The 25577-nt window shown below is 48.6% G+C and overlaps 1 protein-coding gene and 1 long non-coding RNA gene across 2 annotated transcripts in view; one reads left to right on the top strand and one right to left on the bottom strand.

Annotated features, from left to right (window-relative positions):
- LOC143923932 (sterol 26-hydroxylase, mitochondrial-like) overlaps positions 1–25305 on the bottom strand; it is a 73126-nt gene extending 47821 nt beyond the window's left edge. Inside the window, exon 1 of the mRNA XM_077447879.1 lies at positions 24807–25305. Coding sequence (XP_077304005.1) covers positions 24807–25025 — 219 coding nt within the window. The 5' untranslated portion in view covers positions 25026–25305. The remainder of the gene's footprint in view (positions 1–24806) is intronic.
- LOC143923931 (uncharacterized) lies at positions 600–6376 on the top strand. Its single transcript, XR_013261793.1, has 3 exons — positions 600–859; positions 3435–3527; positions 4516–6376. It is a non-coding gene; the product is annotated as an uncharacterized LOC143923931 (long non-coding RNA).
- Positions 25306–25577: the final 272 nt, after the last annotated feature.

The raw sequence follows: 25577 nt of genomic DNA, 5'->3' as shown, positions 1-25577 counted from the left end.
GGGGTCACATAAAAGGGAGAGGTGTGGCTTTAAGGAATCATTCGGAGCCCAGTGTGACACAGAGGAGGCAGTTTTTCGCTGCTCCTCTGCTATGGCGGACCTCGAGGGACTCTTCGCGCGGCTGCGACGGGCGGCGGAGGTGCACGGTGCGGACTGGCTGCGGGAACGTGTGGGTGACCTGACGGACGGCGATGTGGACGGCGGCGGGACAGGTGAGGTTCCACTGCGCGCGCGGAGGTCTCGGCCTCCGGCGCGTTTTTCTCCTGGGCCTACTCCTCGGCCGCCTCGTGACTCCCGGAGCCCGGGGGTGGACCGATCGGTCCCCCCGGCAAAACGGCAGGTTATCGGCTCCCCCCGGTCCGGGCGGTCGTTGCGCCGCCGAACGGAGGGGGGCGGGGCTTCACGGCCGCATGGAAATGGCGCCGGGACCGCACGGGGCCCGGTGGAGGTGGGGGGGAGTGTGGATGGCTCTGGGTCGGCAGGCCAAGAGGGGGGGGTGCACGTGGCGGGGGATCTGCGGCAGGCTGGGTCTGGGGCCAGCATCCGCGCGGTGGGGGGGAGGGGGGCGCTCCGGGGGGGTCGCATGCCGGGGGGGGGGAGGGAGGGTCGCAGAAGGCTGCCAAGGTGCCTGGCAGGGCTGGTTTTAGACGCCGGCATGCCGGGGGCGGCGGGGGGAGGAGGACATTGCCTGCAGTCCCGGATCGCAGGGACCGGATGGACCGCGCGGAGCACAGGGGGATTGCCGCGTCCCCGGTGCGCGCTGGAGAGGTCGGTTCGGAGAGCGAGCTGTCCCAGGAGGAGGAGGGGTCCTTTTCTACACCCAGACCGGTACCGGTCGCCGAGGCCCCTGGGGGCCCGGGTAAGTTGCGGGAGTCTACATTGTTGGCGGATGCCTTGCGGGATCTGATGGGGGTGGCGCAGGGGGGTGCGGTACCCACGGGATCCCGGGACGTATTGGGGGGGGTTGCGGCAGGTTCAGCGCAGGGGGCGGGGCCTGTGGCCCCCGGGGGGGCCGTCAGGTCAGTTGCAGGAGCTGTTGGGGGGGCTGCAGGCCCTGGTTGGTAAGTTTGCTGGGGGCTCCGGGTCGCCTCAGGTGGCCCCCTGGATGGGTACTGTGGGGGGGGCCGGGGGGGCGGAGGTCACTCCTGCGCGGGATGCACCGCCTGCTGCGGTGTCGGGGAGCACGGATGCGGGGGCTGTGGGCTCGGGGGTCCCCCCGGTGCCCGCGGACCCGGGGGCGCGGTCTGACCTGGTTAGGATCGCGGATGCTGCCCGATGCGAAGTCTATGTTTGTTTCGAAGGCCCATTGGGGGCGCATTTGAAGCAGGAGGTGCGGGACAAGATCGGTAAGGGTGAGTATGTGGAGATTTTCTCCTTGCTCCCCCTCGAGAAATTTAATTTGGACAGGGTTAAGCCGGACAGTTCCAAGAAGGACGACGAGGAAAAACGTAGGTATCGGCTGATCCCGCGCACATTTGCGAATTGGCTTCAGGCGTTCGCTATATTGGCTAGCGTGATAGGGGAAAAGAACCCCGAGCATTGCTCGGCGTTATTTTGTTACCTGGACGCGATTGGAGAGGCTCACCGAGTGTATGGAGGGCTGGCTTGGCTGCGCTATGATGAGCAGTTTCGTCAGCGTAAGGCAGTGCGGGCTGACCTGCGGTGGGATCACAAGGACATAAGCCTCTGGATGAGGCTTATGTCTGCTCCGCGGGCGCCCACTCCGTTTCTTCAGGGGGGGGCCGGGAGTGCGTCTTCCTCGGGACTGCCGGCCGGAAAGAAGTGGGGGGTGTGCTGGCCCTTTAATGAAGGGGCTTGTAAATTCGGAGGCGCATGCCGCTTCAAGCATGAGTGCTCCGGGTGCGGCGGCACCCACCCCCTGTCTCGCTGTTTCAAAAAAGGTCAGCGTGCCAGTGCCGCCAGTCACAAAAGGGATGACGCCGGTGAACCTGGGAAGGATGCTCCCTTTCCTAAATAGGTATCCGGATGGTGCGGCGGCGCGTGGGTTAATTCTGGGTTTTCGGGACGGTTTTAGGATTCCCTGTTCTTTGGGAGGGGTGCCGCCGTTGGCCAGGAATTTGCGATCGGCTTTAGATCACCCGGGGGTTGTGGATGACAAATTGGGTAAAGAGGTGGCGCTGGGCCGGATGGGTGGTCCTTTCGAAGTGCAGCCGTGGGGGGACCTGGTGGTCTCCCCGTTGGGTGTAGTTCCTAAGAAGGAGCCGGGGAAGTTTCGCTTGATTCATCACCTGTCTTTTCCGAAAGGGGGGTCGGTCAATGATTTCATTGACCCGGAGGCGTGTACGGTTTCCTACACGTCTTTTGACGCGGCGGTACGGTGGGTCAGGCGGTATGGTCGTGGGGCTCTCATGGCCAAGGCGGATGTGGAATCGGCGTTTCGCCTTCTGCCGGTCCACCCGGACAGCTTCCGGCTGTTGGGATGCCATTGGCGGGGCAAGTTTTATGTGGACTTGTGCCTGCCCATGGGTTGTTCCATTTCATGCGCCTATTTTGAAGCTTTTAGTTCATTTTTGGAATGGGTGGTGAGAGATGTTTCGGGCCTGGAGTCGGTCATCCACTATTTGGATGACTTTCTGTGCGTGGGCCCGCCTGCCTCCAATGTGTGTGCGATTCTTCTGTCCACGTTGCAGCACATTGCGGGCAGGTTCGGGGTGCCGTTGGCGGGGGATAAGACGGAAGGCCCGGTGACGGAATTGAGTTTTTTGGGAATCGTGATTGATTCTATGGCAATGGAGTGTCGCTTGCCAGAGAATAAATTACGGGATCTGCAGGCGGAATTGGCAGGCATGCAGGGCCGGCCGAAGGTTCAGCTTCGGGCCCTGCAGTCCCTGTTGGGCAAGCTGAATTTCGCTTGCCGGATCATCCCTATGGGCCGTGTGTTCTGCCGACGGCTGTCGGGGGCCACTGCCGGGGTAACCGCCCCTACCCACTTTGTGCGTTTGCGAAGGGAACACCGGGAGGACCTGCGGGCTTGGCATGAATTTTTGGAGTCGTATAATGGGCGGGCTATGTGGATGTCGGGGCCAGTGAGCAACTTCGATGTGGAGTTGGTTACTGACGCGGCTGGCTCAACGGGTTATGGGGCATTTTTCCGGGGTCGGTGGAGTGCGGAACCTTGGCCACGCTCATGGGAGGTTGCGGGGTTGTTGGGCAATTTGGTTTTGCTAGAATTGTTCCCGATAGTGGTGGCATTGGAGCTGTGGGGGGCGGAGTTTCGTAATTTGAAGTTGCGCATCAATTGCGATAACATGGGGGTGGTCCAGGTCCTCAATCGGATGACTGCTTCCTCCCCCCCGGTCATCCGGCTGCTGCGACACCTGGTCTTTCGCTGTTTGCGGCTCAATGTTTACGTTTATGCTGTGCACATACCTGGGGTGGAGAATTCTTTGGCTGACTCGCTCTCTCGTTTTCAGTGGGACAAGTTCCGGCAGCTGGCGCCGGGAGCGGAGGAGTCGGGGGCGCCATGCCCCGGGTGGATGTGGGAACTTCCCTTGGAATCGCCGCAGGTTGGTTAAAAAGGTCGTTGAGTGAGGCTACATGGTCCGCTTATTCTAGAGTGTGGGCGGAATGGTGGGCGTTCCTGCGGGAGGTGGGAGTGGCTGGTCGGGGCTCCGACCGGCGCTGGGTGGTATTGTACTGGGTTGCCCGGAACATTGAGACGGGCCTGTCTCCCGCGTCTATTGAGCGGAAGCTGGCGGGGTTGGCCTTTTTGTTCAAACTGTGGGGGGAGCCGGACGGGACGAAGGATTTTTGGGTTAGGCAAACGTTGAAGGGGTACAGGAGGGATTGGAAGGGTAGGGATGCGCGCCGGCCGGTGTCCTTTGACAATTTGGTGGCAATTTGTTCTCGGCTGGTGGACGTTTGCTCGTCTGCCTACGAGACCGTTCTGTTTACGGCAGCGTTTTCGTTGGCGTTTTATGGGGCTTTTAGGATTGGGGAGTTGGTGTGTCGCTCAAAACGGGTGGCTGGGGGTCTGTTGGATCAGGATGTGCAGGTGGTTGCGGATCGGGTGAGTATACGGTTGCGTAGGTCTAAGACTGATCAACGGGGTAGGGGAGTGGCGATTACGCTGCTCGCCCTGCCGGGCTCGGTAGGGTGCCCGGTGGCGGCGGTACGGGCTTTCCGGGCGGTACGGCCTGTGGGGGCGGGCCCCTTTTTGGTGCACGAGGAGGGCTCTTTTCTATCCCGTTTTCAATTTGTGTCGGTCTTTCGGCAATGCCTGAGGGCGGTGGGTTTGGATGAGCGGGACTACGCGTCCCACTCTTTTCGGATTGGGGCGGCCACGGAAGCGGCTCGATGTGGGCTGGAGGAGGCGGTGGTGCGCCGGATTGGCAGATGGGAGTCCCGGAGGTTCCGGTCCTATGTCCGGCCGCAGTTGCTACTGGGGTAAGGAGGGTGCGGCTGGGGGTTGTTTGCTGTGGGATTTATGGGGGGGAGGACTGTGCTTGTAACATTCCTTTGGTTGTTGTGTTATTTCTCTTGTTTTCATTCCAGATGGAGGTTCTCAACGCCTCGTTTGGATCCTGGGGCATTCGTACGTCTGCTGGGGGGCCAGGAGAGGTGATTCTCTACCAGCAGGCAGGCAATTGGGTATCCCCAGGGAGGTAGCTAGGGTGATGTGGTTGGGTTTCCCGGGCATGAGGTGGGAGCGTGTCATGAGGGAGGTGGAGCGCTTCGCTTTGAGGGATAGGCCCCCGGATGTGCTGGTTGTTCATGCGGGGGGCAATGACCTGGGAGTTCGGAAAGTGAAGGACATTTTGGCGGATATCAAGGCTGATGTGTTGCGCATGCGAGTCCTTTTCCCGGGCACCATTCTGGTGTGGTCGGACATTGTGGCCAGAACGGTGTGGCGGGGGGCCAGGTCTTTAGCCAGCCTTGAGAAAACTAGGATTAGGGTTAATAAGGTTGTTGGGCGGTTTGTAGTGCAGAACGGGGGCATTGTGGTAAGACACAGGGAATTGGAGGTGAATGTAGGGCTTTATCTTAGGCGGGATGGCGTTCATCTATCGGATGTGGGGATTGACCTCTGGTCCTTTGGCTTACAGGAGGGCATACAAAAAGCTCTTCGGGTGTGGGGCGGCCCTCAAGGTTGAGGGGGTCACCCTTTCGGGCTGTGGCGGTGTGTTTTCTGGTGGTTTCTGACGGTAGACAGGTACTCAGAAGGGATCTGAGGGTGTGGGGGGCTCATCTAACGATCGGCCCCTCTGGGTATTCCTGAACGTTGGAGGGAATACGGTTATGTTCACTGGCGGAAGTTGTCTCCGACCGGTCACAGGTGGAGGCCTTTGGGAAGTTGGTCAGGTGTACCGCAGTGATTGGGTATTGGTTTAAGTGTGGTCACCGTCAGAGATCACCAGAATGGGCAGTTAATGTTAATTAAAATGTGGTTTAAGGTTAATAAAGTTATTTATATTTATATATTTATATATATTTATATATTTATATATTTTCATATTTACAAGTTATTGGAGTAATTTTGAGTTATGTTTAATAAAGGCTGTTGTGGCCAGTTTACTCCAACCTATGGTGTGGTCTCGTTTCTAATAGATAAGGAATAGTATAAGGGGAACATTCAGACTACACTAGTCAAGAGAAGCACGGATTAAGAATGCAATGATATAAGGAGTGCTGGACATGACAGTGTGGATGAGGGACACAGAGGGTTAAGCTTTATGGGTGGAGTTCAGGAAAAGGTTTGCAGGAAACAAGTTCAGTGTAGGGGAGGGGTCACATAAAAGGGAGAGGTGTGGCTTTAAGGAATCATTCGGAGCCCAGTGTGACACAGAGGAGGCAGTTTTTCCCACCCTCCCGCCCTATTGTTATGTGTTTGTTTTGTGGTGTTTTGTTGCTGGTCTTTTTCTTCTTTTTCAGGTTCATCGGTTGTCACGGCAGCTGAAAGTTTTTCGTGTTGGCGGTGTGTTTTCTGGTGGTTTCTGACGGTAGACAGGTACTCAGAAGGGATCTGAGGGTGTGGGGGGCTCATCTAACGATCGGCCCCTCTGGGTATTCCTGAACGTTGGAGGGAATACGGTTATGTTCACTGGCGGAAGTTGTCTCCGACCGGTCACAGGTGGAGGCCTTTGGGAAGTTGGTCAGGTGTACCGCAGTGATTGGGTATTGGTTTAAGTGTGGTCACCGTCAGAGATCACCAGAATGGGCAGTTAATGTTAATTAAAATGTGGTTTAAGGTTAATAAAGTTATTTATATTTATATATTTATATATATTTATATATTTATATATTTTCATATTTACAAGTTATTGGAGTAATTTTGAGTTATGTTTAATAAAGGCTGTTGTGGCCAGTTTACTCCAACCTATGGTGTGGTCTCGTTTCTAATAGATAAGGAATAGTATAAGGGGAACATTCAGACTACACTAGTCATGAGTTAAGAACCTTATTGGCTGCTAGACCTTGTGAGAGAGGGACTTTCCAACTTGAGTGAACATCCAGTTGCGAATGGCTATTCTCTGGATGCATTCAAAATAAGCAAGTTATTCAATATTGACACTAAGAGTACCTGAACTTTCCTTTCCAACCCTCTGATCCCTTTTAAGAGACTGTTCATTGTCTACGTTTTTGCAAATAAAATCCATTCAAGTGGATCTGTCATCAGTCTCTCAAGTTACTGGGCCATCTACCACGGGACACCCCTAGACGTGAAGTGAGGAGGAAGAAGGTAACGGTAAGCCCAAATCTAACCAGCAGCTCGTTCGGGGGTTAGTGCTACAGTACTCTCCAGTTTTAGTAAATCCCCTATAAAAAAAACCCTATAAAAAAAACCCTATAAAAAAAAAACCTTTAAAAAAAAAACCATAAAACCCCTATCTGCCAGATTATTTAATGAAGAGATTGAGAAGCGTGGTGTGCATGTGCTGCCATGCATCCAATAGAGCAGTGGTCACTAACCCCCTTGCTGCGGACTGGTGGCGATCTGTAGCCTGTTGAGGACTGGGCCACACAGCAGAAGGTGACCGGCGACTGCGGTCCGCACTGGCCTATCACCTGCTCCTGTGTGCCCATGCCTGTGCATCCTCTGTCAGCACCTCCACCTGCCCCTCCAATGATGTCATGCTATCAACAGGCCAGGGGCGGAAGGAGCAGAAGATATGAGCTACTCCCACCCCCTGTACTGCTAATAGGATACCATTGTTGGCTGGGGGGGTAGGAGCCGAGAGAGGACACACGGACTGAAAGCCTCTGCCCTGCCAAATGGTAGGAGTCCTGTGCAGGGGAGGCAGAGACTGGTTCGAGGAAGTGTGCTTTCACACGAGGCAGACTCCGCTTCCACTGAGTCCGCCTCTGTCTGCCGGCTGCGCGGGACATCTCTCCGTTGATCTCCGCTGAGCCGGTGGATAACAGGTCCCTCTCTGCCCACTGAACGGGGAGGGGCTTGTCCAGCGCCGCTGGTCTCTATGGAGAGATCGGATGAAAACGGACAGCATGTCCGTTTTCATCAGATCTCACCCGATCCGATCCACCAGCGACGGATCCAGACATAGGGCCATCCGTCTGCCTTTGCCGGATCGGACCGGGTCGGATGTCAGCGGACATGTCTCCGCTGACATCCATCGCTCCATAAACAAGCATGGAGGCGGGCCTGAATGGTCGGTCAGTGTGAACGGGGCCTTAGAGAGAAAGGGAGGGTGGGGGTACACTGCAGAGGCACTGTAATGGAGGAGGCTGTGATTGCTAGGGGCACTGTAATATAAAGGGGACTGCACTGTAGAGGGGCACTATAATCATTACATTGCCTCTTTACAGTGCAGTCCCCTTTATATCAGAATGCCCCCTTTATAGTGCTGTCCCCTTTACATCACAGACCCCCTTTAAAGCAGTCCCATAGTGTCTTCAGTTCCCCTTCACATCACAGCCCCGTTACATTAATGTAGAGGGCCACTGTGATGTGAAGGGGAACTGAGGACACTGTAGGACTGCTTTAACCACTGGGCACTTAAACCAACCCTCCTGTCCAGACCAATTTTCAGCTTTCAGCACTGATGCACTTTGAAAGACAATTGCACGGTTATACAACACTGTACCCAAATACATTTTTTATCATTTTCTTCCCACAAATAGAGCTTTCTTTTGGTGGTATTTGATCACCTCTGCGATTTATTTATTTTTTAAAACAAATGTAAAAAGACTGAATTGAAAAAATACATTTTTTTCGTTTATTTTGTTTTAAAAATTTAAAACGGGTAATTTTTGTCCATCATTAATGTACACTGATAAGGTGGCACTGATTGGCAATGATGGGTGACAGTGATGGCACTGATCAGTTATACTGACAGGCAGCTCTTCTAGGTGGCATTGATTGGCACCACTGGTGGGCATTGATAGGTGGCACTTGTGGGCACTATTAGATGGCATAAATGAGGCATAATAGCCGGCTTTTCTCCTCCGCTGTCAGCGCATTGAGAAAAAAAAAACGATCACTGAGCTTTTGTTTTGATCGTGTGATCAGCTGTCATTGGCTGACAGCTGATCACATGGTAAGGGGCCGGGACCGGCCCCTTACTCGGATCGCAGGGAGTGTGCACAGGGGAGGCCGGGAATTCAGGTCCACGCTGTGGCCCTCATTCGGCAATAGCGCGGATGTCAAGTGGTTACAGGGGAACTGTGATATAGATGTAGAACCCTGGAGTTTAGTCAAGGATGCACCTCACAAATTTACTTGCCAGGAGTAGTTATACTGGTTGATTGTTAAAGATCCATTGATTTCTCCCTAAGTTTAGCTTTGTTGCACTTTTCTCTTCTGCCATTAGGTAGCCGGGTACTTGATGGTATTAGATATAAGAAGGGCAACCCACCCAAGGTCAGGTTATGGGTATATGGGGTATCTCAGCCAATGGGCAGGGGTTTTCTTGAATCCCTTGGCATAGCTCCCAACTGTCCCTGATTTCGAGTGATGGGCACTGATGGGTGTCAGTGATGGCCACTGATCAGTTATACTGACAGGCAGCACTTATAGGTGGCATTGATTGGCACCACTGGTGGGCATTGATAGGTGGCACTTGTGGGCACTATTAGACAGCATAAATGAGGCATAATTGCATCTTCCTTTTCGGGACCAATGTCCCTTTAAGATGAGCTGGAGATTGACTTTTTTTTTCTCCTCCGCTGTCAGCGTGTGGAGAGAAAAAAAAAACGATCACTGAGCTTTTGTTTTGATCGTGTGATCAGCTGTCATTGGCACCGGCCCCTTACTCGGATCGCAGGGAGTGTGCACAGGGGAGTCCCTGATTTCGAGGGACTGTCCCTGATTTGGAACAATGTCTCTCTGTCCCTCTTCCCCCCTTATTTGTCCCTCATTTTGGTCTGATATATATAGTTGTATATAAAATGAACTACTTATCTATCAATAAGTGTTTCCCAGTGCTAAACCTTTCATCCATTTTCTAAATTGCTGCATTTTTTAATTTTAAAAGCCAATATAAAGGAATAGTTGTGGTAAAAAAAAAAGCCCTTGTGGATTTAATTAACCTTTTTTGGTTAATTCTCCTTTAAGGGGGTGTGGCAGTGGGCGTGTCCTATGTCTACATACGTTTGTTAGTAGGTGTCCCTCTTTCCCATCTCAAAATGTTGGGAGGTATGCCTTGGCCTGCTGGGGGAACCTATATATTCGGGTGGAATCAGGTGATTTATGTTCTGTGCCACCTGGACGGCTGTCTGGGTGGACATGTGTCGTGTGCCCCGGGCTGCTAGGCCAGAAATTGGGCCTATGCCGGTGGGCTTCTGGCTGCTAGGCTATCTGAGGGCCTATCCAGAAGCAAGAGAGCAGCACAGGGTTGGGATTGCTGTTTGCAGTCTAACCAGAAGTGCCAGCCGGAGAACCTGTCAGTGATCGGAGGTAGAAGGGAAACTGTTGCCACTAAGGGACCAACCACCTTATTACCAGGGACCACAGTAAGTAACTGAAGCAAGTACTGGGGCAGTATTCTCCCGGGCGCAGTGGAGAATCGGGAAACTTCAGGCGGTGATCAATCCAGCCAGCAGAGGTGATGCTTGCAGAGCAGCCTTGTGTGTCAAGCCAGGGACCTAGCAGGCCAGTAGGGATTCAGTGACAGTGAATCAGAGGGTCTAGTGAGAGACCGGGAGCTCAGTGGGCTGAAGAACTAGAAGGAGAAGTTGTAGTGAAGGTGAAAGAACTGTTACGCTTTATGTTAGGAACTGTTAAAGACTGTTGCCATAGGAGATAGCATTCCTGCAGATGTGGCTTCTCGCTGGAAGCCTTTCCCTGCGTGGCTGTCTTCCTATTGAAGTCTCTGAGTCTGCCAATTGAACTTGCAACTACTCAATGGTGTCCTGGCCCTAACCCTCTTTTCCCCAAAAAGCTTGTAAGAGAAATAAATATCTCTTTTGCATTCAAGAAGTGTCTGGCGCCCAATTACTTTATCCACCTTGCACCCACTATGCCTCACAACCCACAGTATACTGAAGGATATTAGCTATCTGGCCCTGGAGGTTCTCATTAGACTGAAGGAGGCCAGGGACCTTGCTACATAAAGGGGGACTGTGAAGTAAAAGGGGGGGGGGTTGTGATGTGAAGGGGGGCTGAGAACAGACTCCGTCCCTGGCCCTGGGAAAATTGTCTGCCAAGAAACTGGTCCCTGGTGCCAAAAAGGATGGGGACCGCTGTAATAGGGAATAGAACCTGGGGTAATATAGCCAACAAAGCCTGGGGTGTACTCTACATTAGTAAAAGCATACCATGAAAAGATTCCACCGTAGAAGTCCTTAAACCCACCTAACCCTCTAAAAGGGTTCCACCCAGGGCAGGACTTAGGGTGGTGGGGGCCCCTGGGCTTGGGTCACTTTCGGGCCCTACCTTCTATACATTACTGTATTTATTGGCGTATAACACGCACCCATGCATGTACTGGCCATCGGGACTACCGGGAGTTTCCCGGTGGGCCGATGGCTTAGTGGGCCACTCTGTTGTAAGGGGGCTGGTGATGGGACACTCTGATGTAAGGGGGTGCTGATGGGACACTCTGTTGTAAGGGGGCTGGTGATGGGACACTCTGATATAAGGGGGCTGGTGATGGGACACTCTGATGTAAGGGGTGCTGATGGGACACTCTGTTGTAAGGGGGCTGGTGATGGGACACTCTGATGTAAGGGGTGCCGGTGGGCCGGTCTGGATGAAGTCCAGGGCCAAATTTCTGTCCCAGTCCAGACCTGCACGCACCGGCGTATAACACGCAAGTTTAGGAGGGAATTTTAAGGAAAAAACTTTTAGGAGGGAAGTTTAAGGAAAAAACTTACATTTAAATGCCCATCAATGCAGCCTTATCAGTGTCCATCTTCAGCCTTGCCCATCCATCTGCAGCCTTGTCCAGTGTAATTGCAGCCTTTGCAGTGTCATTTGCAGCCTTGTCAGTGTAGCCTTGTCATTTGCAGCCTTGTCATTGCAGTTTTGAAGTTTAAAAATGGCGCTGCCGAGATACATTGTCTTCTTTATCTCAGCGGCTCTCGAGTCCTCTCAGCGGCTCTCGGCGGCTAAGGGTCCTCTCGGCGGCTAAGGGTCCTCTCGGCGGCTGAGGGTCCTCTCGCAGTCCCGAGCGAAGCCGAGAGTAGCCGAGTGTACTTGGCTCGGCTTACAGCCATGCCCAGTCCCTGTTTTATGTCCATCATAGGGCAGGACTGGGCGTGACTGTGAGAGGAGCGGAGCCAAGTATACTCGGCTATGTATCTCTGTGGGGCCCGTGGGGCCCCTTATTAGGCAGGGCCCATGGGCTTTAGCCCAGTCAAGCCCAATGGTAAGTCCAGCCCTGGTTCCACCCATTATCAGCGATGGACCTAGGCTTGGCCTACAAAGTGTTGACTTCTTTCTATGCTGTCCAAGGGGGACCGAAATGAGAAATGGTTCTGTAAAGAATTTGTATGATTGGACATTTTCAGTGGAGGAACCGAACCAGGGAATTTGCTTCTTTGCCTCTAATATAATTGAAAAAGATTATTTTCCCCCATGATGTGGATGAACGCACATAAAACAATCCTTCTGAGAATGTTGTAATTGAATGAATTAAAAGTATTGCAACAGTATCATGGACTTTGGTTTTTCTTATTTGTTTTACCCTTACCCATTATGTTACTGTCAGATAGGATCAGTGTATTGCCAGCCCACCTCCGCACTGTGATGACACAGCAATCATTCACTCAGTGAGGAAATGCCAAGTCCTTGGCTAGATCGTGAACCACATTCAGACATAACACAATGGGGTCTTTTTATAAAGGGGTCATGTGGATTTTTTTGGCCAACTTTTGTCCTATTATGGCTTTTTTAGCCTATTTATAAACAAATGTTTGTTGGTTTTTGATTGCTAATGTAGCACTAACCCCCGAAGGAGCTGCTGGTTATTTTTGGGCTTACCGTTACCTTCCATTCTCTTTGTTTCACGTCTAGGGGATGTCCCGTGGTAGATGACTCAGTAACTTGAGACTGACAACAGATCCACTTGAATGGATTTTATTTACAAAAACTCAAACCATTAAACAGTCTTTCAACTTGGGATCAGAGGGTTGGAAAGGAAAGTTCAGGTTCTCTCAATGTCAAAGTCCAAAAACGTTAAAGAACTTGCTTATTTTGACTGCATCCAGAGAATAGCCATTCACAGCTGGATGATCACCCAGATTGGACAGTCCCTCTCTCACAAGGCCTAGCAGCCAACCAGGTGTTTACTCAGGAACAAAGTCTTTATCACCGACATTGTTGCAGAACACGTAAGGAAACTAAGCTGTAGAACACTTGTAGGATACCTGGATCTTTCAGCTCGCTTGGCGATATCCACAAGACCGGATTCTCTCGGTTACTTCAGCCCTTCCAGGCTCTTGTTAAGAAAACAAACCCGTATGTGGTGTTCTTCTAAAGAGTTCTCCCCTGCAATGCTCGAAGTTCATTGGGTCTCTCCCGAACCGGAGACGGCACCCAACCACCTCAGAATCCTCCTTTAGTTTCCTTGCCTTGGGCTAGCCAGCCCCGAGGCATTAAAGTCAGGTTGATCCGCACCCCAGGCCATAGCCTTCCTGGGGGCTGGTCAGGAGGACCAGGACCATGTAATCAGCACAGCATACTGGACCGGAACCCCCGAACCACGTGACGTCCACATCTTAAATGCCCTCTCCCAGAGGGCACAGCAAGAGAGCCACTCCGACTGACCTGACTCCGAGAGAGAGCAAATTAAACGCCCAACCAGACCATAGTTCCACGCCTGCCACCAGAGACAGTGCTCCCGTGTGGCCAGGCTGAACATCTCACAGCCCAGTCAGACTGACACAGAAGTCAAATTTAGGCAAATAGACCCAAACTAAACTGTAGTTTGGGTGAAGTTAAATTTTGAAAACACATAGCACGTGCTCTTCAGGAGCCCGCCGCTACACTAATGAAATCTAACATTTGCCCTATTCCAAGCTCGGCATTTACTTATCGTCCTCCAATAATTTTTGGCAATTTTTGACAATTCTTAATGAAATGCAGCACATTTATAAAGAGGAGTACTTGAAAAAAAAATATTTGCATGTAACATCCAACATACTTTTGAACTTTTGAAATTTAATAAAGAGGGAGATATTGGGATGGAGAAGACAAGCAATGTGCAGAGTGCATTGTGCCCAAAATGGCCATGGGTAAATTGCACTGATTATTAGACAAGGCTTAAAGCCCAAATTAAAAATCATCCCCTGCAGTGGGGCTGTGCCTAAACTGCAAGAGTTAATTGCTTATTTTGTCAAGGGGAGAGGGGGAAACACTTATCTGATCCTCTATTCCACCAGCAGATGACGCTCCCCCACACTCTGGCGGTGGACTGCCCTTCGTGTCAACATGTTCGCTGCTGAGCTATCAACCCCGCTTCAGTCTTGATGACATCAGGACCCTAGACCACTGGAGCATGCATTCATTTATTACAGGTACTTATAAAGCCCCATCAATTGACACGGCTTTACATATACACTATATTACCAAAAGTATTGGGACACCTGCCTTTACACGTACATGAACTTTTACATCATCCCAGTCTTAGCCCGTAGGGTTCAATATTGAGTTGGCCCACCCTCTGCAGCTATAACAGCTCCAACTCTTCTGGGAAAGCTGTCCACAAGGTTTTGGAGTGTTTCTATGGGAATGTTTGACCATTCTTCCAGAAGCGCATTTGTGAGGTCAGGCACTCATGTGGACGAGAAGGTCTGGCTCATAGTCCCCACTTTATTTCTACCCAAAGGTGTTTTTTTCGAGTTGAGGTCAGGACTCTGTGTAGGACAAGTCAAGTTCCTTCACCCCAAACTTGCTCATCCATGTCTTTATGGACCTTGCTTTGTGCACTGGTCCAAATCATTTGGTGGAGGGGGGGATTATGGTGTGGGGTTGTTTTTCAGGGGTTGGTCCCTTAGTTCCAGTGAAGGGAATTCTTAAGGCGTCCGCGTACCAAGATGTTTTAGCCCTTGTACACACGGTTGGAGATTCAGACGGAATGTGTCTGATCGGACCGTTTTGTTGGATAATCCGACTGTGTGTGGTCTTCATCGGACTGTTTCCGTCGGACTATCCGACGGACCAAGTTTTCCAACTTGTCGGTAAAATTTTCCGACAACATGATCCGATCGGACCTTGTCCGATCATGTGTAGAGAATTCCGATCGGACAAAGTGCCACGCATGCTCAGATCAAATTCCTACACCAAAGCTTTTGGCTACTAGCCTGAACGTAGTCCCGTCGTAACGAAATAACGTCACCACGTTCTGAACGATTGGATTTTCCGACAACTTGCGACCGTGTGTATGCAACAGTTTCGGACAAAATCCGACGGACAAAATCAGACGGATTTGATTGTCGGAATGTCCGACCTTGTGTACAAGGGCTTAGACAATTTCATGCTCCCAACTTTGTGGGAACAGTTTGGATATGGCCCCTTCCTGTAACAAAATGACTGTGCACTAGTGCACAAAGCAAGGTCCATTAAGACATGGGCGAGTTTGACATGGATGACAATGTTAAAAACAATATCCAGCGTGCTCATCCACATAAAATTGCTGGTGTATACATGTGGCCAGAGGTCCAGGGGCGCTGGTGGCTACCAGCACTTCCTGGAGAACTCAGAAACACTGGCGAACTGTTGAGGTCACTTCCGGGTGCTCCGAACGTGTGCTACGCCTGCCCCACCCAGCTGGGAGTGTCTCCCTAAGGGTGCTCTCACCGAGGCGTCGGCTAATTTTAGCAGTGCTTTACCATAGTTTTAGCGCCGGTAGCGGACGAAAAAGGGTTAAATCCGCCCCCAAAAAGCGACACTGAAGCGGCGGTTCGGTGGCGCTGCCCCATTGATTAGGCAGGGGCGCTTTAGGAGCGGTGTATACACTGCTCCTACAGCGCTGCAAAGATGCTGCCACTTCAGTGTGAAAGCACTCGGGCTTTCACACTGGAGTGAGAGGAGAGGCTCTTTACAGGCGCTATGCAGTGCTATTTTTAGCATAAATTATTGCATTTGGTAAATAAAGTCCAATTAATAAAAAATAAAAAAACATAATTATGCTGTATTTACCGCATTTTACTATTATTATAATACAGGTTTTATATATCACCAACAGTTTGCACAGTGCTTAACAAAATAAAGGTAGACATTACAGCCCTGCTCATTAGAGCTTACAATCTAAAAAGGAAGGGTCAATTGATACAAAAGGTAATAGCTGTGGGGGGATGAGCTGATGGAGGAAGTAAAACAGTGTTAGTTATGCCCCATACACACTATCAGATTTTCTGCTGAGTTTTTCCTTCAGATTTACCAAAACCATATAATATGAGGTCAAACCTTAGGAGTTTCAATGTGTATGCAACCAGGCAGGCCCTTACACTACATGGTTTTGGTAAACCTGAAGGAAAAACTCAGCAGAAAAACTGATAGTGTGTATGGGGCCTTATTAGTAGCAGGATAGGCTTCTTTAACCACTTACAGACCGAACCATTTTGCTGGTCAAAGACCAGACCACTTTTTGCGATTTCGGCACTGCGTCGCTTTAACTGACAATTGCGCGGTCATGCGACATGGCTCCCAAACAAAATTGACGTCCTTTTTTTCCCACAAATAGAGCTTTCTTTTGGTGGTATTTGATCACCCCTGCGGTTTTTATTTTTTGCCCTATAAAAAAAAATAGAGCGACAATTTTGAAAAAAACACATTATTTTTTACTTTTTGTTATAATAAATATCCCCCAAAAATATATAAAAAAACATTTTTTTCCCTCAGTTTAGGCCGATACGTATTCTTCTACATATTTTTGGTAAAAAAAATCGCAATAAGCGATTATTGATTGGTTTGCGCAAAAGTTATAGCGTTTACAAAATAGGGATAGTTTTATAGCATTTTTATTAATAATTTTTTATTATTTTTTTTTTACTAGTAATGGTGGCGATCGGCGATTTTTATTGTGACTGCGACATTGTGGGGGACCCATCGGACATTTTTGACACATTTTTGGGACCATTGTCATTTATACAGTAATCACTGCTATATAAATGCAGTGATTCCTGTGTAAATGACACTGGCAGTGAAGGGGTTAACCAGTGGGTGGCAGTGTAGGGGTTAAGTGTTCCTAGGGGTGTGTTACTAACTGTGGGGGGGTTGGGCTTTCATTTAGTGAACACTGATCTCTGCTCCAATCACATGGAGCAGAGATCAGTGTCACTAGTTTCTAGGCAGAATGGAGAAATGCTGTTTACACGGCATTTCCTCCATTCAGCCGTCCCGTGAGACGATCGCGGGAATGCCCGCGGCGATCGAGTCCGCGGGTCCCGCGACCGGACTCACGGGGGTCCCGACCAGCGCGGGAGTGCGCCGCCGGTGGCGCACTCCCGATGGCAGGGCGGCATTGAATATTGGACGTACCTGTACGCCAATATGCCTGCCCGTGCCATTCTGTCAACGTACATCGTCGTGCGCTGGTCGGGAACCGGTTAAAGAGAAGGGTTTTCAGGGATCGTCTAAAGATGGATAGATTAGGGGACAGTCGGACAGATTGGGGTAGGGAGTTCCAAAGGAAGAGAAGCTCTGGAGAAATCCTGAAGGCGAGCATGGGAGGAGGTGACAAGGGAGCTAGAGAGCAGGAGGTCTTGGGAGGACCGAAGAGAGAGTGGCTTGGTTGGTATTTGGGACTAGGTTAGTGATGTAGCTGGGGGCAGAGTTATGGATGGCTTTGTAAATTATTGTTAGTACTTTGAATTTTATTTGTTGGGTGAGTGGAAGCCAGTGGAGGGATTGGCAGAGAGGGGTGGAGGACACTGAATGGCTGGTAAGGTGGATGAGTCTGGCAGCGGCATTTATTATGGACTGAAGAGGTGATAGTCTATGTAAAGGTAATCCAATCAGGAGGGAGTTGCAGTAGTCAAGGTGAGAGATAAAGAAAAGAGAAAATTGCGCTAACCTCTAAATCCCAAAGTGAAATGGGTATATATATGTGCAAAACCAGAAATAGAAAGCAAACAAAGCTTCAAATTATTATACCTAAAAAATCACTTCAACGTATTATACATGTGTATACATGTGCAACACTGACCCTCACAAGTGAAACACAATTACGTGTTATCAATGTATCAAAGAAAAAAGAGACCACTGTGTAATAAAATAAAACATAAAAAATCATATATAAAAGATGAGCAAGAACTCAAAGCAAAATATCTACCAAAAAATATAGATGCATAATACACAAAAATAAAAAACAAATAAAAATAAATTTGAACAATGTCAAGACTAAATAGTGTCCATATAATTATAAGTGAAAAATATATATCTTATTAATAGTGTAAATTGTCCATATAATTGATCAACCACCAGTGATGAATCTTCATGTGAATGACTGAATTGAAACAAACAATTCTCTCCAAAAGTGCAATGTGCTCTTTACCATCACCAAATATATGAATTGGCTCCTTACCAACTTGAAACGACCCCCCGTTACAGAGGGTCACAACAGATGAAATAAGATTAGATGGGCATTCAGGTTGTTGTACCACTTGGTCAATCACAGATCTTCCACAAGATGGGGCTACAGCTGTCTCTACCGTCCCTCCATATACCACTCCCGGCTCAGCGCAGTGTCATATAGAGAAAACATAGGCTCCAGATAGTGTAAAACCAACGACTTTTAATTCAAAAATAAAAATAAATGCACTTACATAAAAGGTTTAACAACAGGCTCGATAAGAAGTGTGCGCCGGCCGGACACACACGAAAAAACCAACCCGTCCTTCCTGGTGTATAGCAAGCAAACACGACTGGGGTGACGTCAACACGTCGCTCCTCCCTATGCGTTTCGTAATAACTTACGTCGTCCAGGGGCACGGCGGTGTGCGACGTCACCCCATTTATACCCATTCCCATACCCAAGCCTCGTTCCGGGTCGGTGGCCATCTTAGATGTAAATTCAACAATAAACATCATGTGATCGCAGGCCAAGCCTCGTTCCCAGTCGGCGACCATCTTACGTATGTGTATGACAACACAGAACATGTGATCGCGAGCCAAGCCTCGCTCTCAGTTAGCGGCCATGATGGAAATTTTATCTCCCCAATTTACCTAACAGATGTGTGTCCTACGGAGGAACAGCAAATGGTCAGAAAACCAAGCCTCACTCCCGATGGACAACCATCGTTTGAAGTTCCCTCAGCCCCGGAGTCAACCCCGAGCGCAAATGATTAGAGGGAATAGGGAAACAAGGAGAAAAAGGAAAAAGAAAAAAGGAGAAAAAAAAACATAAATGGTCCTTTAATCCATAGCAAAAAAAGATAAAAAACGAACAAAAATTAAAAACTAGATTGGCCCTAAGTAAAGAGCTCAACTGTTGTATACAATACAACCCGGAAATAAATCCGAATCATATAATGGGGACATACAATGAGACCATAAAAAATTAAATAAAAAATAAATAAAAAATGGTAAAATTGTGAATTAAACCACATAATGGATATTGGCTACATAAAAGATGGTCTACACCGTCCATCTTCAAAAGACATATCAAGTTAGAAATTAAAACATATATGTGTTTAGAAAAAATTCACCATATATGTAAAAAAGGTATTTTTTATTATAAAAAATTGAAAACTGAAAATATAAAAAACATATAAAGTATGAAAAATAAAAAAGGGGAAAAAAAAGGAAAAAAATACATGTATTATCTGTTTCAGTGCATCATGGAATGAGGAACCCAGTTCCCATGTGGTAATCCCCAAACACAACGTTGCGATACCCATACCGAATCGGCACAGAGAGGAAGCAGAAACAGGAGAGAGTATATATTCTAAATGTCATACTGCCCCCAATCCCACAGATGATACAGCCAAAAGGCCATCAACCAATGTTGTAGGGATGTATTCGGTGTAGGTCCCCTCATCCAAATAGCTAGCCGACCCAGAACAAAGGAATACCCCAAATCCAGAGAAAAACATATATACAACAAGAACATAGTCAAAAAATGTATATGTGTAACCTAGGTTAGAACAAAAACACAAAAAGGCTACAAGCTTAAGAGTTGTTAATAAAGGCATTCACATCAGTGTCCACATTGAGGCCAAATGGAACGTACGTTTTTAGTTTATGGATCCAAGCCATTTCGAGCTTGGATATTTCCCTGACCAAGGATCCACCCCTCCAATGGGGCCTATACTTATCAATGCCAACAAATAAAGTGCCCGATGGGTCTCTCTTGTGTATCTGATCATAATGTCTAGACACGGGATGTTTGTCGACAATTCTTGCACTTGTAATAGCCCGTTAGGTTCTGAAAAAAGCATCTGTTGGCCTTAGGTGGGTCCTGTACACTGGGGGCAATTTTGTTCCCCAGGGAAGAAGCCCCTAGAAAATAATTTGTGGTTTTCCAGGTAAGACAGTGTTGAGAACCTGATCATTAGTCAATAGGTGCCAATGTTTTTGGATCAGGTTTCTCACGCCACGTGTTGCACTGAAAAGGTCGTAATGAACGGTACACTACCCTGAGCATTGGCTCTCATATCCTGTCTATCTGTCAGCAGTGTTGGCCTGTCTCTTTCTCGGGCGGTCCTCACTGTCACATCAAGGGAGACAGGATCATATCCTTTTTCCAAAAACCTTCTAGATAGAATCGCTGCCTGTTCATCAAACTTTGCAACATCTGAACAATTCCATCTAAGACGTAAGAATTGCCCCAGAGGGACAGCTTTCAGCCAGGGTTGAAAATCGCAGCTGTCAATGGGGATGTAGGAGTTCCTATCAGTGGACTTAAAATATGTAGATGTTATAAAATCCTCTCCCACCTTCCTTATATTGAGGTCAAGAAAATTTACCTCTTCTTGACTGGCCTCAAAGCTCAATTTGATTTCCCTGTCGTTCTCATTCAGGGTGGTCATGAATAAACGCAAGTCTGACTTCGTTCCATCCCAAAGGAGGAGGACGTCATCGATGTATCCAGCCCACAGGACTATCTCAGGTCTCCTAGGGGCATCGATGACGTCCTCCTCCCACTTTGCCTTGAACAGGTTGGCCAGACTGGGGGCATATTTAGCCCCCATGGCTACCCCCCTGTCCTGGCGATAAAACTGCTGATCGAACCAAAAATAATTAGGCCCAGCGGCATATTCCAAAAGTTCTAACAGAAACTCAATCTGGGACCGGACAAGGCCCGACCCCCTTTCCAAAAACAGCCTCACAGCCTCCAGTCCCAGAGAGTGGGGGATGATGGTATATAATGAATTAACGTCTGCCGTGACCAACCATAAATCTTCTTTAGGATTAATGCCAGCCAAGAGGTTAATTATTTGTTTGGTGTCCTTAACATATGACGGAACCTTCTGGACCAGAGGCTGTAAGTAATGATCTATATATATTTGCCCACCCGGGACATCACTGAATCAATACCACTGACAATAGGGCGCCCGGGGCAAACTTGGTTCTTATGTAACTTCGGAAGATAGTAGATCACAGGTGTACGGGGGGCACATGGTATCAAAAAAAGCTTTTCCTTCTCATTAAGAATGCCCCTCCGATAGCCTCCCTCCACAATCCTACCAAGTTCCTTCTTATACTTTTCCACTGGGTCCCGGTTAAGGACAGTGTATGTTTCCCTATCCTCTAAGATATGATACATCTCTTTCATGTAATCGCAGCGGTTCAACACGACAATCCCCCCCCCTTTGTCAGCTGCTCTAATAACCAGGGATTTATTGTTACACAGGGTATCCAAACCAATCTCTAATTCCTTATGCATCTTAACTTTCTTGACCCTAATATCCTCCAGTACAATGTCCCTGAACACCTTAATATTGGGTACCAGAGATCCTGGTGGATTAAAGAGGGACGCGTTCGAAAGGTTGGAGTGCTGAAACTCCGATACTCTCGTGTTATTTTCTTTAATAGGATTACTCATCATGTATCGTTTGATGTTTAATCTTCAAACAAATTTGTGTACATCCATATAGGTTTGAAACTTGCTCAAACACCTAGGTGGAGCAAATTTCGAACCCCTATCAAGAAGCTTAGTTTCAGAGGCCGTAAGTTCCTGTTTACTCAAATTAAAGATACCAGTGCCTATGGCCTCTTTCTTTTTTGTTGACTGAACTCGCCTCCCCCCTCTAACCCCTCTCTTTGTTCGACTGACCTTTTCATACCTCTGTTGTCCCTGGGAAAAAAATGTTGCTGGTTATTCCCATTTGTGTGTGGTCCTCCATGGTAGGCAGATTGTTGATGTCCTTGTCTATAAGCAGGGCTCCCTTGATTATAGAAATTAGGGTGACGTCTAGGGCCAGCTCCCCAATTATCTCCTTCCAATCCAGGTCTCATAGGAGTCTCAGAGTCGGAAAGAGGAAAATACAGATTTTGGGTGGGAACATTGTAATTATAATTCCTCTCATCCCTATTATGGTAAGCAAAATTCTCATGATCAGAGCTCCGGGCCTGGTCCAAAGGGCCATAAGCCCCCGAGTGGCCAGGTCTCCCTGGTCGCGGAGAATAGGGTACTCGATAAGGATTTGGCCCATTTGTCTTAGCCCCTGTACACACAGTTGGAGATTTCCACAACCAAATCCGTCGGATTCTGCCCGTCCGATTTTGTCCGTCGGATCTTGTCCGAAACTGTTGCATACACACGGTCGGACAAAGTTGACGAAAAATCCGATCTTTCAGAACGTGATGACGTAATTTCGTTACGATGGGACTACATTCAGGCTAGTAGCCAATAGCTTTGATGTAGGAATTTGATCTGAGCATGCGTGGCACTTGGTCCGATCAAAATGCTCTACACATGATCGGATTAGGTCCGACCGGCCCAGTTGGTCGGGAAATATTTCCAACATGTTGGAAAATTGGGTCCGACGGAGATTCGGACGGAATCAGTCCGATGCATACCACACACAGTCGGATTATCCGACGACACGGTCCGATAGGACACATTCCGACGGATTCTCCGACCGTTTGTACAAGGCTTTAGGGCCTTTTTTGGGGGCTCTATGTTGAGGGACTCCTACATGTTGGTTCCTAGTCATATTTGGAGTCTCGTAATTAGTCAAAGGTCTCCTAAATCCATAACTAGTACTTGAATTTGACTGGGTGTTAGTAGGAGGGGGTTGTATGGGATTCCCTCCCACAGCTCCCAGTGTATTTATCTGTTGTGATGTATCCATCTGGATCTCTCCCTCACCCTCAATATCCAAATTCCTCTGCCAAGAAAATACCAAACCAGTGTTATAGTCCTCCTTGTCCCTATTATATTTCTTTTTCTTCTTAAAGCGGAGGTCCACCCTAAAATGGACCTCCGCTCATCGGAATCCCCCCCCCTCCGGCGCCACAATCGGCACCTTTCAGGGGGGAGGGGGGTGCAGTTACCTGGATAATCCAGGTAACTGCACCCACTTCCGGGCTAGCTCTCTGCGGAAAGGGGCGTACGTTACGCCCCTTTCCGCAAGCGCCCGCCCCCTTCAGCAAGTGCCCCGCTGCCTGCTGGGAAACACACAGCTCCCAGAGGCAGCGGGGACCGTCCGGATTGCGCCGCGCGGCTCGCGCATGCGCAGTAGGGAACCGGGAAATGAAGCCGAAAGGCTCCATTTCCTGATTCCCATACCCAAGATGGCGGCGGCACGAGCGAGCGATCGGCTTCGGGTGCCGACATCGCGGGCGCGCTGGACAGGTAAGTGTCACTATTTAAAAGTCAGCAGCTGCAGTATTTGTAGCTGCTGGCTTTTAAAAAAAAAAAAAAAACGCGGAGTCCCGGTGGACTCCCGCTTTAAGTTTCTGATCCCTTTCTTCTTTTTCAAGCGTTTTTAGCTAATTTTTTGAACATTCTTTATATTCCTCACTATCCCTGAAGGGTGTTAATAGTTCCTTAATAGCTTTAATCTCTGTATCTAACCGAGCTGCTTTCTCACTCTTCCTCTGAGTCAAGAAACGCAATAGGCTCACCCCTGACTTGTTAAAATATCTGTACCACCCTTCCAAATCCGGTTCCCCTTGTTGGGGACTGACGTTCCACCTCAGACTCAGACTCCTAGAAGGAGCAAACTGCGCTACGGGATATCCAAAATTCAAAGTAGTCGGAAGCTGCAATTCTAATGTATACCAAAAAATACAAAAATCAGAATAAGGAAAAGAGAAAATTGCGCTAAGATCTAAATCCCAAAGTGAAAAGGGTATATATATGTGCAAAACCAGAAATAGAAAGCAAACAAAGCTTCAAATTATTATACCTAAAAAATCACTTCAACATATTATACATGTGTATACATGTGCAACACTGACCCTCACAAGTGAAACACAATTACGTGTTATCAATGTATCAAAGAAAAAAGAGACCACTGTGTAATAAAATAAAACATAAAAAATCATATATAAAAGATGAGCAAGAACTCAAAGCAAAATATCTACCAAAAAATATAGATGGTGAGAGATAACCAGGGAGTGAATTAGAAGCTTGGTGGTGTCATTGGTTAAAAAGGGGCATATTCTGGAAATGTTGCGGAGGCTAAGGTGGCATGATTAGGACAGGGATTGGATGTGGGCCTTATTAGCTGTTATTTAACCACTTGCTGACCGCCGCCCGCACACAGATGTACGTCGGCAGAATGGCACAGGCAGGCAAATGGGCATACAGGTACGTCCCTTTAAATTTGCTGCCTTTCGGGCGCGCGCCGTGGAAGCGTGCCCACAGGTCCCGGGAACTCGATGTTCTCCGGCGGCCTGCTATTGCAGTGTGGAGAGGTAGAACGTGGGAGGGGTAGAACGGGGAGATGGGTTTAGTTCCTCTTTGTCTCCCTGCAAAGGTAAAGCATAATGGGCTACTATGCGATGCATAGTAGCCCATTATGTGTCACTTACCTGACACAGGAGCCAGCGATGTCACCGCTGTCCCCTGTAGTCCAAAGCATCCATCTTCTTCCGGGTATCGCTGCTCCAGCCACTCACAGCACCGGAGCAGTGATGACGTCAGTCCCACGCATGCGCACGGGAGCCGCCACTAACGGCATATTACCGTTAGCAGGGGCATGCTGCTAACAGCAATAGTGCGTGTAGACATGTACAGCATGTAGACAGCTGTGACTGTCTTTTAGTAAATATCTCCTAAACCATGTAGGTTTAGGAGATATTTCTTGGACCTACAGGTAAGCCTTAATCTAGGCTTACCTTTAGGTCAAAGTGTTTTGTAAGGGTTTACAACCACTTTAAAGCAATGCAGTGCCATATCGCAAAAAATGGCCTGGTCATTAAGGGGACAATCCTTCCGGTCTGTAAGTGGCTAAGGTCACCATCTACCCCCCTGCACTGTCCCCGATCTTACCTCTAGTTCATGCATGTGAAACAGATAGCCTCTCAGGAACACCCAGTAGATTAATTCCAGTTGGCTGGGTCCTGGCAAGTCATCGATGGTCTTTAGGTTGCTCCTGTTCTCCACTTTGTCTCCTGATACCCCCAGAGACGCCATGTGCCTCGCACCTCTCAGCTTGCATGGTGATAGCTGGATAGAAGGATACAAGACCCTGCTTATCCTGGAGATCATGGTGCATGGGTTCCCCGTGCGTAGGTGAATAAAGCAGGATCCCTCCCACTGAATAGAACAGGTCTGGCAAGTAGTTTTCACACACTTGTCCTTAGTAGTTTTCACACACTTGTCCTTAGTAGTTTTCACACACTTGTCCTTAGTAGTTTTCACACACTTGTCCTTAGTAGTTTTCACACACTTGTCCTTAGGTAAGCTGACGCACCGGGTTCAATGTTTTTCAGATGTGAGCTTTATTGCCAAATGTTCTATTGCATCACCGAAAACAAGAACATTTCTCATTATTATTGGCTCTCTGGGGTGGAGTGCCTGCTATTATCTGTGAAAATTCTGTTCACTCGTTTATTTATGTAGCTGTGTAATCTGCTTTACACACATTGTAGACAATGACAACGCTACACAAACAATGAAAATATGCCAAATATTTATGGAAAGTTCCCTGACTTAGGCCTGGTTACACACTTGTGCGATTTAATACTGAATGCAATGCGTCAAAAACACTTTGAATTCACATGTCATCCCTAAAGTCATTGTTTTCAATGACAGTCGTTC

The sequence above is a fragment of the Lithobates pipiens genome, unplaced genomic scaffold (assembly GCF_037356315.1).
Source record: "Lithobates pipiens isolate NorthernLeopardFrog02 unplaced genomic scaffold, aLitPip1_a1.2 Scaffold_22, whole genome shotgun sequence".
NCBI lineage: Eukaryota > Metazoa > Chordata > Amphibia > Anura > Ranidae > Lithobates > Lithobates pipiens.
Note: the sequence above shows the minus strand (reverse complement) of the source record. Positions and strands in the feature narration are given on the sequence as shown.